General features: G+C 35.4%; 1 protein-coding gene across 8 annotated transcripts in view; it reads left to right on the forward strand.

Annotated features, from left to right (window-relative positions):
* The window catches only part of WDPCP (WD repeat containing planar cell polarity effector), a 390,926-nt gene that overhangs the window by 126,183 nt on the left and 249,566 nt on the right, over window positions 1–15,177 (forward strand). For 7 of the 8 annotated variants that reach the window (XR_013758962.1, XM_079109698.1, XM_079109695.1 and 4 more), the window contains exon 9: window positions 2,491–2,682. The exons of the other annotated variant lie outside the window; for it this stretch is intronic. Coding sequence is in view for 6 of the 7 variants with exons in the window: in XM_079109698.1 (XP_078965824.1) it covers window positions 2,491–2,682 (192 nt within the window). In the remaining variant the exon portion in view is untranslated. The remainder of the gene's footprint in view (window positions 1–2,490; window positions 2,683–15,177) is intronic. 8 annotated transcript variants of the gene reach the window in all.

The raw sequence follows: 15,177 nt of genomic DNA on the forward strand, positions 1-15,177 counted from the left end.
TTTATTATGGTTGACATGGTAATAGTATGGGGATTTTTTAGTAGAAGCATCTATTCTTATTTAATAATTTTTTTAACATGGACTAAAGTATATGAGGTAAAGTTTTCATTACAGTCTGGTTTTGTCAATTTTGTGGTTCTATTAAACTTTATATAATATTGATTTTCTTCAATTGGAAATCAGTGATACATATTATATTTGGTTCGTCAAAAACATAATTCCCTTTAGCATTCTTAAAAGGATGTTATTTTCCAAACAGCTACCTGTAGATATATTTGAAATATTTTGTACTTACTGATATTGGCTTTTAAAATGCACCAGTATGCATTAACTCAAAACATTTCAAGTGTTAATGATGTATGATTATTATATTGTAAATTTTGTATGATTATTCCTTCATCTTAGGTTTGATGAATAGCTTGGTGAAGTCTTCTCAACTGATAAATAGCTACCTGGTAATGAAAACAGAAAAAAACTATCAGGGTATCAATTTTCCTTATGAAAAGATGTGGAAAATAGACCTAGTTTTGGGGTTATTATACCTTAAATAAGGCAATTAATTTGCTTACTCTTTCTGCCTTTAGATTAGGAACACTAATACTCCACATCATTTCTATACATTAGAGAAGTAATCTCTTTCCCTTTGGAAAGCCCATGATTTTCATTTCACAGTTTAATATTTAAAATATAAATGTATGAATAATTAGTCAAAACAACCATTTATCCATTGGAATTTTAAGAAACTTGTTTATTAACCCCCTTAATGTGGTAGAATACTAATACCATTAATACTCAGGAAATGTGAGATTTCAAATAATTGACTTGCTTTATGTGTGAACTGAAAATGCCAGTTCCTCATTTTAACTCTATTCCCTTGTCTAGAAATTTGTAAAACACATGCTTACATGGCAAGTTGGACATCAAAATAGAATGTGTATTTGTAAGTACTTAGTAATTCCAGAGACATATTTCCCTTAAGTAAGAAATTAAAGTAATATATTGAGAACTTAAATATAGAAATTTGCACTTAAAAGCATCTGTATTTTGTCATTGCCCAGTTGGATTTTAAAGCAAGGAAGTGATAATAGAGAGTATTATAATTCTGCTTTTCTTTACGACTATACCAAAAGTAATTATTTCAGATTGAAATAATTTTGGCAAAGAAAATTTCAGGGTAAATATTCCTGAAACTATTGACCTTTAACAAGTTTTCCTGTTTATATTTTTCAAATTCAATTAATTCAATTTAACATGGAAGGGACGGTGCAGGGAGTTAAATGTTTACCATGAGAGAACAACACTGGTAATTACTTTGATTTCAGTTCCTTTTGATGTGCATTCAGAGGATGAAGAGGTCAATAATATTATGGCCATGCAAATAGAAAAGGGTTCCTTTTGACCATATTGAAAAAAAATAGCAGAGGATTATTAAAGCATTAACCTTGATTTTAATGGCCTTGGTTGAGTGGTGAGATCACAATTTGGATGAGCCTGATTATTTACTAAATACAATACATAAATGCAACGGGTTCTTAACACCCATTGCACTCTGGCATTATCGCATTACTGCCATCCTTTGTTGCCTTGCAGACAGGAATATGAAAGCAATCTGTCATGTAGTGAGACTGGCTCCAGAAGCATTTCTCTGATAAGAAGACCCCCTGCCCTTTGCTAGTGTCTGGTCCAGTAGGCTTAGCCATGCGCTTAATCCCCAGAAAGTGGTTCGATTATTGCTGACCAGCAATGGCAAGATAGTTTTTTTTTTCTTCCAAGCTATCAACCTTCCATTAATTCCTTAAGCAGAAATACGGTGCAATCTATATTTCCTTGGCATGTGTCACCCAGATGGTGCCGTGCTTATGTTTTCAAATAACCATGTTCCAAAATAACATAGTTTGAATAATAAATTCTACAAATCCTTCCTAAGAAAGAGAAGCATAATTCTCAGAAGCTGCATAAACTTTTACGCATGATGCTGTGGCTTATCCCTTTTATGCAGAATATATGTGTATATGTCTCATATATTCTTTAAAGAGATATTTGCCTCAAGTTGTTTTTCCTTTTATTGTTGTCAGTCATTGTTAACATGTTATGTCTTAAACAGTAGTCCGACACTCTTGGTCAGCAGTACTGAACTTGTCATTTAATACAGCTAGTCTTAAATCCTATGTGTAGGTCGATGCTGTCAAGCAACCATGACTGTACATTTTGGTATTGATTGGAATTGCTACATTCAATTCCTCCCTAACTCACATTTCTTCTTTTCCTTTCCTCTGCTAAAAATGGGGAGAATTTGAACATATGTCTTTTTTATATATGTGTCAAAAGAATTTGGTAAATTCTGACACTTTCTTAAGCACATGTTTAACATGCATATTTACTTGCATGTATCTACATTTACAGATGCTTTAATTTTAGTAATACTTCAAGGATTTTGCATCTTTTAAAAAGAAATGTTTCTTGTATGCTTTTTTTTTTTTTAACCATTAGATTTCCTATTATGAATTACCTGGCCCAGTAAACCGGACAGCAGAGCGTCGTCTAGCTATCAATTGTGTTCAGGATATAGTTGTTTGCTGGTGGCCACTGGTCAGTGATGATGCTTGGCCTTGGGCCCCAATTTCTTCAGAGAAGGACAGAGCCAATCTTCTGCTCCTGGGTTATACTCAAGGAAAACTGGAGGTAAATTTAAAATAAATATATATATCTTAATTAAGTGCAAGAAAAATAGTATTATTTTTCTGTTCTGAGAAAAATCTGAATATTTTCTTAAACCTATCATTTATTTTCAAATACTCAAAAAAGGAAATTACATAGGAAATGAAATCCTAAAAAGCAGGAGAGCTAGAGGATAAGTATACAATTCCAAGGCTGACTGGAATGCTCTAATGATTAAAAACACAGGCTTCCAGATTCAAATCCTAGCTATTCTACTACCTAGCTTTCTATACTTGAGCATTAGTAACCTCTATGTGCTATAGTTTCATTTTTTGAAAAATAAGTAAATAAAGGTAAATGAGTTAATATATGCATCTAGAGTAGTACTTACATACAATAAACTCTAAACCACTATTGTCATTATTATCATTAGTATCATTCTATTGTTCATTATTTCGTAACTATGAAAGTTGTGTTACCAGTTACTCTCTTCAGACTTCAGTCAGTCATTTAACAAACATTAGTCAAATGCCTATTTTGTATAAGGCCCTGTGATGCCAAATGACCAGTGGAGTGAGAAGATGTAAGAAAGGCTATGGAGCATCTACCTTCTCACTGCAGTATCCTGTCTCTGACAGGAGCACCAAAAAGGTTAATCTATGAGGTGAGGACAAAGTCCCCACTCTATTCCTGACAATGGTTTTTTCATTCATTCTTGTAAGTGAACCTATGTGTATTTTCAGTTTGTACCTGTACTTTGAATACAGAATTCTCTGTTTTTTTTTTTTTTGTACCTGTACTTTGAATACAGAATTCTCTGTTTTTTTTTTTTTAATAACTTGAAAAAAAAGAGCGCCTTCTTCCTTTTTAAGTTCAAGTTTTATCTGGGTAAAATGGTATGTTCTGTATTTTCCTCTAAATCTGTTATTCTTTTAGATTTCCAAAGAGTATTTCTCAGAATTACTGAGATAAAATGAACAAGTCTGGGTTTTCTCTGTCTCTCCCTGCCTCTTCTGGTTTTATAAACTAGGAGACTGACTTAAGTTTAGAGTCCTAATATTTTATGCACAGTATTTATCAATGTCTTCCTTAAGAATCTTCACATTCTACTATAGATTTCTTAGTTTACTTTCTCTAGAATTTTTCCAACTCTCTTGTAATGACTAAAATTACTGGGAGTGCTTCAGGTGTGGATTTTATGGGACTGAGAAAGTGCTATTTCCCTGCAGCTCCTGTCTGTGCCTTCCATTTTATTGATTTGGGTTCAGAACTCCTTGAGTAAAAGACTTCATCAACATGACTTGATGTAATTAAGCTAATTAGAATTACATTAAATGTTTTGTCTATAGTAAAAGTAAAAAAACAAATCAGCTTTTAGTTATACATTTTACAAATTAACTTCATTTGAAATGAGTGCACTAAATGAAATTAGGGTTATCTAAAAGGATGTTCATATGGTCTACATCCCTCATTGCCTGATGCCATCTTTGTCATGGACATCAGAGTTGAACAAATCTGGGTTTCTGTGTTGATTACACCATTCACTAATTGTAACCTTAATCAAGTTTACTGTCTCTAAACTTCTACCTGCTTTTTGCTAATTCTGTGTTCTCTGACTTTAGGTAGACACCTCCCTGGTTGGCTCTAGTTTTCTTATTTTTAAAATGACAGATTTAAACCAGATAGGTCACCTCCAGGTCCTTGACAGCTCAAAAATGTGCTTATCTGGATTCCGAAGCACAGATCTGATTTAGCCATTGCCTGTTCAAATGACTTCAGTGGATGCTGAAACTAAATTCAGCCTCAATATTGAAAAGCCCATGATGATTGGCCTTGACCTACCTTCCCAGTGTTTTTTTCTTATATAAATATATGCTCTAGCCAAATGAATTACTACCTCATTATTTCCTGTTACCTGCATGCACACATTGATGGTGTTTCTACCTGAAAAAGCCATGTCATTCAGCAAACTATTGAGCATGATCATAAGTAGGTACTGTATCTCTTACCAGGAGACATGAATAAGAAACTGTCCTGCCTAGAACAATCTTAATGTCCACTAGTGAGAGAAAAATATGAAAACATAAATGTATTTAAATGTGAATGTGCTATAGATAGATTATACATAAACTGTAATGGGAGCCACAATGAGTTATTGATTCTGCTCAGATGATAAGGAGGGACGGTTAACAAGGTTTCACATTGTGCTCAAATATGAGATTGGTATATGAATTTACTTTTTTATTATCTTTTCCAGGTTTATTATCAAGGTTGTACTAGCCCCTTCTTTTTCTTCTCTCTGAAATTTTTGGTAAAACCTACCTGTTAAATTACCTGAGTGTGATGTCTTTTAAGGAGGATACATTTTTTCATTACTGATTCCATATTTAGAGTTATTTCTATTTTTTCCTGAGTTTTCCCCAATTTTATATTTCTGTAAAATTAACCTTTTTTATGTAAGTATTCAAATATATTTGCATAAGGTTGTCTATGATATTTTTGCATGTTTTCTTTAACTGCTAAGGATTAAACCCATGGCCTCACACATGCTAGGCAAATGCTTTACCATTAAGTTTCATCTCAGCCCACACATGATTTTTTTATTCACACTCATTGCATAATGTCCCCTTTTGCACTCCTAATATTTAAGTATATAATTCTTTTCTTTTTGTGGCAAGGTCATTTATTTTAGGATTTGACGCTTTTAATTCTATCAAAATTAGCCTACTGGGAAAATTTGTAAAGATAACTTTTTCAGAAACTTATTTGAACTTCAGTATGCAAAAAGTTAATTTAAAAAAATGTTTTAGTTTTAGATGGACACACTACTTTAATTTATTTTTTATGTGGTGCTGAGGATCAAATCTAGTGCCATATGAGGCAAGTGTTCTACCACTGAGCTACAACCCCAGCCCCCCAAAAGTGAACATTTTTTGGAAGAAATGTCTGGGAAAATAATTGTTTTACTTTGTGTGTATATGAAGACATAATCTTTAACTATGAAGTACAGCATTTTTTTCTTGAGAATATCTTGAACTAAAACCACCAGTCTGTTATACTACTGTATTCAAGCATATAACTTTACTTTTTTTTTTTTTTTTTAACCAATAGCCAGGGACTTCTTGAACTAATCACCAGAATAAATACAGTGTGCTTGGTACCCTAAAATTCAAGCTAAAAAAACCAAAAAACAAAAAACAAAAATGAGCCTGTAGAGAAGAAATTTAATTTTTGAATCTGTTAAACTATAGAGTTTACTGATCCGGTTTTAATCAGTAAAGATAATAAGTTTTTATTTGGCAGCATCCCAGAATAGTAGTTCTTAGCCTTGACAATACATTGCAATCACCTCAGAGCTTTTTAAAAAGGATCCACCCAGACCTCAGGATCTCTGGACAGGAGGGGGCTCCATAATCTTTTCCAGGTTTCCTTGGTGATTCTCGTGTGTATCTAAGTGGAGGCCCACTGCTTTATAGCAAACTTAAAAAAAAAATTTAGAGTTATCTTTTTTGCATAACAGACCATGGAAAGGATAAAGCCCACATACTGAAGCAAATAAGAGTTTTAACAGTAGATTCTAAGTAGAAAATTGGCTTACCAAGCAGCTAAAAAAAGAAAAAGAAAACAAAGGAAACAGAAATAAGCTCTCTGTGACTGAATTATCTGTCTTTCAGAGGAGAAACATTTTTTAAATTTATGTTATGGATATTAAAAAACTGGTGGTCTAATTTCACACCATAGATCTCTAAACAACAGTCCATATCTTAATTAGAAGCATAGAACAAAGGTAGTTATTTAGTGCAAAAAAAAAAATTCTTTTGAAATACATACTATAGATAGTGTGGAAAAAGAAAAAAAAAAGTTTTTTGTTTGTTTTTGGTACTGGGTATTGAACCCAAGGGTAATCTGCCAGTGAGCTACATCCTGAGCTCTTTTTAAAAATTTTATTTTGAAATAGAGTCTCACTAAGTTGCCCGGTCTGGTCTTGAACTGTGATCCTTCTGCTTTTACCTCCTAAGCTAGAATTACAGGAGTGTGCCACCAGTTCTGGCCAAAAAAAATTAATTTTTAGCAGCAAATTCATTTAAAAATATATTTTAATGGAGTATCTGTACATTATCATATATAAGATGATAGTCTTTTTCATATATGCTTTTTTTTAAGATACTAGGAATTGAACCCAGGGGCACTGTACCACTGTGTGACATTCCCAGGCTTTTTTTTTTTTTTTTACTTTGTATTTTGAGACGGGGGTCTCAATAGTTTGTTTAGGTTGGCCTCAAATTTGTAATCCTCCTTCCTCAGCCTCCTGAGTAGCTGGGTTCATAGGCAAATACTACTCTGCCCTGCTCCATGTACTTATTTTTTTCAATTTATTTTTATTGTAAACAAATGGGATACATGTTGTTTCTGTTTGTACATGGAGTAACAGCATACCATTGCGTAATTATACATTTACATTTACATAGGGTAATGATGTTTGAATCATTCTGTTATTTTTTCCTTCCCCCCACCCCTCCCACCTCTCTTTTCCCACTATACAGTCCCTCCTTCCTCCATTCTTGCCCCCCTCCCACCCCCATTATGTGTCATCATCTGCTTATCAGTGAGATCATTTGTCATTTGGATTTTTGAGATTGGCTTATCTCACTTACATGATGTTCTCCAGTTTCATCCATTGACCTGCAAATGCCATAATTTTATTATTCTTTATGGCTCAGTAATATTCCATTGTATATATACACCACAGTTTCTTTATCCATTCATCAATTGAAGGACATCTAGGTTGGTTCCACAGTCTGGCTATTGTGAATTGAGCAGCTATGAATATTGATGTGGCTGTATCTCTGCAGTATGCTGATTTTAAGTCCTTTGAGTATAGGAGTGGGATAGCTGGGTCAAATTGTGGGTCCATTCCAAGTTTTCTAAGGAATCTCCACACTGCTTTCCAGAGTGGCTGCACTAATTTGCAGCCCCACCAGCAATGTACGAGTGTACCTTTTTCCCCACATCCTCTCCAACACCTATTGTTGTTGTATTCTTGATAATCGCCATTCTAATTGGGGTGAGATGGAATCTTAGTGTAGTTTTGATTTGCATTTCTCTTATTACTAAAGATGGTGAACATTTTGTCATATGTTTGTTGATTGCTTGTAGATCTTCTTCTGTGAAGCATCTGTTCATATCCTTAGCCCATTTGTTGATTGGGTTCTTTGTATTCTTCGTGTAGAGTTTTTTGAGTTCTTTATATAATCTGGAAATTAGTGCTCTATCTGAAGTATGAGGGGCAAAGATATTCTCCCACTCTGTAGGCTCTCTCTTTGCATTGCAGATAGTTTCCTTTGCTGAGAGAAAGCTTTTTAGTTTGAATCTATCCCAGTTGTTGATTCTTGCTTTTATTTCTTGTGCTATGGGAGTCCTGTTAAGGAAGTCTGATCCTAAGCCAACAAGTTGAAGATTTGGACCTATTTTTCTTCTATAATCTGCAGGGTCTCTGGTCTGATTTCAAGGTCCTTGATCCATTGTGAGTTGAGTTTTGTGCAGGGTGAGAGATAGGGATTTAGTTTCATTCTGATGCATAAGGATTTCCAGTTTTCCCAGCACCATTTGTTGAAGAGGCTATCTTTTCTCCATTGCATATTTTTGGCACCTTTGTCTAGTATGAGAAAATTGTATTTATTTGGGTTTGTGTCCGTGTCCTCTATTCTGTACCATTGATCTACCTGTCTATTTTGGTGCCAATACCATGCCGCTTTTGTTACTATTGCTTTGTAGTATAGTTGAAGTTCTGGTATTGCGATACCCACCTGCTTCACTCTTTCTGCTAAGGATTGCTTTAGCTATTCTGGGTTTCTTATTCTCCCAGATGAATTTCATGATTGCTTGCTCTATTTCTGTAAGGTACGTCATTGGGATTTTAATTGGAATTGCATTGAATCTGTATAGCACTTTAGGTAGTATGGCCATCTTGACAATATTAATTCTTCCTATCCAAGAACATGGGAGATCTTTCCATCTTCTAAGGTCTTCCTTAATTTCTTTCTTCAATGTTTTGTAGTTTTCATTGTAGAGATCTTTTACTTCTTTGTTAGATTGATTCCCAAGTATTTTATTTTTTTGAGGCTATTGCAAATGGAATTGTTTTCCTCATTTCCCTTTCAGCTGTTTTGTTGCTTGTGTATAAAAATGCTTTAGATTTATGCGTGTTGATTTTAGAGCCTGCTATTTTGCTGAATTCATTGATGAGGTCTAGAAGTTTTCTGGAGGAGGTTTCTGGATCCTCTAAATATAGAATCATGTCATTAGCAAATAGTGACAGCTTAAGTTCCTCTTTTCCTATTCATATCCCTTTAATTTCTCTAGTCTGCCTAATTGCTCTGGCTAGAGATTCGAGGACAATGTTGAATAGAAGTGGTGAAAGAGGACATCCCTGTCTTGTTCCCGTTTTTAAAGGGAATGGTTTCAGTTTTTCTGCATTAAGAATGATGTTGGCCGTGAGCTTAGCATAAATAGCCTATACAATGTTCAGGTATGTTCGTACTATCCCTATTTTTTCTTGAGTTTTGAGCATGAAGGGGTGTTGTATTTTGTAGAACACTTTTTCTGCGTCAATTGAAATAATCATATGATTCTTATCCTTAATAAGAATCTATTGTATCTGTTGACATGATGGATTACGTTTATTGATTTATGGATATTAAACCATCCTTGCATTCCAGGGATGAACCCCACTTGATCGTGGTGCACAATTTTCTTAATATGTTTTTGGATACGGTTTGCCAATATTTTGTTAAGGATCTTTGCATCTATATTCATCAAGGATATTGGTCTAAAATTTTCTTTCCTGGATGTGTCTTTGCCTGGTTTGGGTATGAGGGTGGTATTAGCTTCATAGAATGAGTTCGGTAGGGTACCCTCCTTTTCTATTTCCTGGAGTACTTTGAGAAGTATTGGAATGAGTTCTTCTTTGAAGGTCTCGTAGAACTCGGCTGAGAATCCGTCTGGTCCTGGACTTTCCTTGGATGGTAGATTTTTAATGGCTTCTTCTATTTCATTGCTTGATATTGATCTGTTTAAATTGTGTATGTCCTCCTACTTCAGTTTGAGAGGAGCGTATGTCTCTAGAAATTTGTCAATGTCTTCGGTAGTTTCTGTTTTCTTGGAATACAGATTTTTAAAGTAGCTTCTCATTATGTTCTGTATCTCAGTGGTGTCTGTCATGGTATTTCCTTTTGCATCATGTATTTCAGTAATTTGAGTCTTCTCTCTTCTTCTCTTTGTTACTGTGGCTAAGGGTTTGTCTATTTTGTTTACTTTCTCAAAGAACCAACTTTTTGTTTTGTCAATTTTTTGAATAGTTTCTTTTGTTTCAATTTCATTGATTTCAGCTCTGATTTTAATGATTTCCTGTCTTCTACTACTTTTGCTGTTATTCTGTTCTTCTTTTTCTAGGGCTTTGAGCTGTAATGTTAGGTCATTTTGTTGTTGACTTTTCATTCTTTTCTGGAATGTGCTCCATGCAATGAATTTTCCTCTTAGTACCGCTTTCATAGTGTCCCAGAGATTTTGATATGTTGTATTGTCGTTCTCATTGACCTCTAAGAATTTTTTTATCTCCTCCCTGATGTTTTCTGTTATCCATGTTTCATTCAATAGTATATTATTTAATCTCCAGGTGTTGGAGTAATTTCTCTTTTTTATTTTGTCATTGATTTCTCTTCTCAGTCCATTATGATAGAGAACACAAGGCAGTATCTCTATTTTTTTGCATTTCCTAAGGGCTGCTTTGTGGCATAACATATGGTCTATTTTCGAGAAGGATCCATGTGCTGCTGAGAAGAAAGTGTATCTGCTCGTTGATGGATGGAATACTCTATATATGTATATTAAGTCTAGGTTATTGATTAATATATATGTATATTAAGTCTAGGTTATTGATTGTGTTATTGAGTTCTATGGTTTCTTTGGTTGGTTTTCATTTGGAAGATCTATCTAGTGTTGACAGCGGTGCATTAAAGTCACCCAGAATTATTGCGTTGTGGTCTATGTGATTCCTGAAATGGAGAAGGATTTGTTTGATGTACAGGGATGCACCATTGTTTGGGGCATAAATATTTACTATCATTATGTCTTCTTGATTTATGGTTCCCTTAAGCAGTATGAAATGTCCTTCTTTATCTCTTCTGACTAACTTTGGCTTGAAGTCCACTTTATCTGATATAAGGATGGAAACCCCCGCTTTTTTACTGAGTCCATGTGTGGTAGGTTTTTTCCCATCCTTTCACCTTTAGTCTGTGGATGTCTTTTTCTATGAGATGAGTCTCTTGCAGGCAGCATATTGTTGGGTCTTTCTTTTTAATCCATTCTGCCAGTCTATGCCTTTGATTGATGAATTTAGGCCATTAACATTCAGGGTTATTATTGAGATATGATTTGTATTCCCAGTCATTTGGCTTATTTTTGGTTTTTAAGTTGGCTTGGTTTCTCCTTTGAGTGGTTTTTCTCTAAGGTAGTTCCTCCTTTTGCTGACCTCCAATGTTGTTTTTCATTTCCTCCTCATGGAATATTTTGTTGAGAACATTCTGTAGCGCAGGCTTTCTATTTGTAAAATCTTTTAACTTTTGTTTATCATGGAAGGATTTTATTTCATCTTCAAATCTGAAGGCAAGTTTTGCTGGGTATAGGATTCTTGGTTGGCAACCTTGTTCTATCGGAGGTTGAAATACGTTGTTCCAGGCCCTTATAGCTTTTAGAGTCTGGGTTGAGAAGTCGGCTGCTCTTCGTATTGGTCTCCCCCTATATGTAATCTGATGCTTTTCTCTCGCAGCCTTCAAAATCCTATCCTTATTTTGAGTTTTAGGCATTTTCATTGTAAAATGCCTTGGTTTGGACCTGTTGTGATTTTGTGCATTTGGTGTTCTGTAAGCCTCTTGTATTTGATTTTCCATTTCATTCTTCAGGTTTGGGAAATTTTCTGATATTATTTCATTGAAAATGTTGTTCATTCCTTTGGTTTTTATCTCTGTGCCTTCCTCAAACCCAATAATTCTTAAATTTGGTCTTTTCATGATGTTCCATAGTTCTTGGAGATTTTGTTCATGATTTCTTACCATCTTCTCTGTTTGGGCAACTTTATTTTCAAGATTAAATATTTTGTCTTCATTGTCTGAGGTTCTGTCTTCCAAGTGGTCTGGTCTTTTGGTGATGCTTTCCATTGAGTTTTTTGTTTGGTTTATTGTTTCCTTCATTTCAAGGATTTCTGTTTGTTTGTTTTTTTTTTTTTTTTTTTTTTTTTTTGAGAATCTCTGTCTCTTTGTTGAAATGATCTTTTGTTTCCTTACCTTGCTCTTTCAGCGCATTGCCTGCATTTGCTCTTATCTTATCCTTTGCTTCACGAATCATCTTAATCATGTATAATCTGAAGTCCTTTTCTGACATTTCTTGTAATATACTGTCATTGGATTCTATTAATATAGAATCTAGATTTGTTTGGAATATTTTCTTCCCTTGTGTTTTCATGTTGTTCATGTACCTTCATCCCTAGCAGTGCAGATCTGGGGTATTGCAGATTTCCCCCTATAGGCTTATAGTGGCCCTATAGGTTTCCAAAACCCTTTCTTTAAGGGGAGATCAATATTAGCAGTGCCCAATTCAGACACTATGCAATCCTAGACCAAATAGCCCCTATGAGGACAATAACAAAATTGTCATAATAAACAGAATGAGTTCAAATATTATCTTCAGTAAAACAAATAGATTTGCAATAAAGTCTGCAGTTTCTAATGGAGGACAAAGAGGATGCAGAGGGATGTAGAATGTGGCTGTTAATGGGATAAGAAAAGAATGTACAGAAGTTCTAGAAAATTGAAAGGGTGAGAGTGTAATCAAAAGAAATTGAATGTTAGCATGCAAAAAAGGGAGAAAGAGACTCTGAGGGAACAGGTAAAAAAAAGTAAAAGAGAGCAAGAAAAGTAAAGAAATAAAAACTTAAACTTTTCCAATAAGGAAAAAAAAAAAGAAAATCTACGGTATAAGAGTCATATAGTAATGAAACCTCCCAGAGTTCAGTGGCCTGATGCATGGGAGTTATCTGACAGTGAACTTCAAGCCTCCAGCAGGCGTCTCAGGATGGGTTTGCCCCACCTAAATATCAGAGCTATGTCTTCTAGGATTATCCAAGATGGCCACTCTGGCTTCAAAATTGTTGGCAAATGGGGAGCTGCAACTCAGGGTGTGGCCGTGGTCAGCAGGAGGTCCTGGAGGCGGGATGTGGTTGGTCAGGTAGGGTCCTGGAGGTTGGTGTGTTTGGTGTGGTTGTGGGATCCTGGGATCTGGTTGCAATCACTCAGTCTGGGGTCCCGGTGATGGGGCACAGTCACTTGGTCTGGGGGTCCTGGCGGCAGGGAGCAGTCAGTCGATGTGAGGGCCCCAGAGGCAGGGAGTGATCGGTTGGGCTGAGGGATTCTGGAGATGGTGCTCAGTCAGTTCAGCCACGGGTTCTATGGGGCCTGGCTGTTGTCTCAAAATGGCGGCAGCCACGTGTACTCAAACCTGCAGGAACTGTAACAGTGAACTTCCAGGCGACAGCAGGCAGCTGGTGCTCCACTGGCAGTCGGCAATCAGTTTGCTGTTGGACGATCGGGAGGTGAACCTCGTGTATGGGTGATGGATAGGTGTAAGGCAGGCGATGGACAGGCGAGAGGCAGGCAAATGGCGGATGATAGGTGCCTGACAGTGAGCAATCTGCACTCAAAAAAGGCATTGATATGCTGGCAGATTGCAGGTGATCATAGCAGACAAATGGGGGTAAACACCAGGGGATCGATAAGCAGCAAAAACTGTCTTAGCAAGAAACAGATATCCTCTGCTTGAAACCGGAGTTACGGATTGACAAGGAACGCAGTCTCCCTCTAGTCCGCCATCTTGGATCCTCCTTATACTTTTTATACTTCTTTTTAACAAGTTATTATCATTTTTCTAGAACTATTTTTTCATTCACTTTGACAATAATGTGATGACAATTTATTCTGCCCTTTTATATTTGAGCAGGTATTTTAACTTTTTAGATGTGTGAATAATAATAGTTTCTGAGTATGGTCTAATTTTATAATATTTTACTCAGAAAAGATGAACTGCATTTGTTCACCCAATTAATCCAAAACACATCAGCAGACCTTTTAAACTTTAAAAACTATTGTTTTTAAAGATTATGGAAATTTAACCTCACAAAAAATACTTTTTTCCACATAAGAATTAAACACTTATTTCAGTGATTTTCAGAAGCAATGGCAAATGGAAAAATAATAACATGACCAAACTGTTGAGATAATAAAATTAGACAAAGGAGGCATTTAAAAATTGTTACAGATATGTTCAACTGAAAAGCCAGACTATTTAAGAAAAATCTCTTCCAAAAACTGCATGTAGTATTGTCAACTTCAAGCCAAATGATAGAGGTATTCTATTTTATGGATTTTTATAAAACTCTTTATTATTAAAATAAAACACATAAAGAAAAACACAAAATACATTTATAGCTTAATGAGCTATTATTAGGTGAATACTTTTGGAACCAGCATCTGAGTTGAGAAATAGAATTGTGCAGTACCCTGACATAATTCATGTGCTCTCTCACAATCTTAATCTTTCCCCCTTCCCCGGAAGTCACCACCATCATGGTTTTTAATCATTTCCTTGTATACCCATATAGTTTTTAGTTTTATCACCCAAGTGCATCCCCAGAAACTTAGTTTAATATTATCCACTTAAAGCATTTCAATGTATATCTTAAGTTTCTCTTAATCTACAAATTCCCATCTATTTCTTTTTCTTAAAATCTGTTGATGCAGAATATATTCATGTATGGAAATATCACAATGAGACCCATCAATTTGTACAATTAATATTCATTAATGAGTATAATAAAAAATTACCTGTTGACACTCCAGTTTTCCACAGTCTGGGTCTGGTTCTTTGCATATGTATGGCATGCAAAGAACATGTTTCTCTGTCCTTTGAAAATTTTGCCAGGACCCACCAGCCCTGTCCCAGGACACTTCTAAGAATATTACTGGCACCTTGGAAAGCTCTATTTAATTAATGGTGAAGACTTGGATCTCTGTTCTGTGACAGCATGACTTCATTTGGCAAGGGGTGGCACTCTACTCAAGATTTCTACCTTGATTGTGGGGCACTGCCCAAATAGAACAGGAAGAAATTTAGCAGTGAGAATGTTGTTCATGTGTGCCCTCTGGACCTGCTTGTCTTAGGGTGTGACACCCAGTACACACTACAGTTTATGGACACTACAGCCACTGGGGTGGTTCTCAAACAACTTTATACTTGAACATGGAGACTGCACATGGATTTAAGGGTTTGTGTTCTGGGATAAACAGAAGCTACAGTGAAAGATCATAACCAGTATCAAAGGGCAGTAAAACTTAGTGAGGAGTAGGTATTTGACAGTGCACTTCCAATATCTTTCTCAGAGTTACAGACTAGAATGCATCAGATATCCTT

Source organism: Sciurus vulgaris (assembly GCF_902686455.1).
Source record: "Sciurus vulgaris genome assembly, chromosome: 14".
NCBI lineage: Eukaryota > Metazoa > Chordata > Mammalia > Rodentia > Sciuridae > Sciurus > Sciurus vulgaris.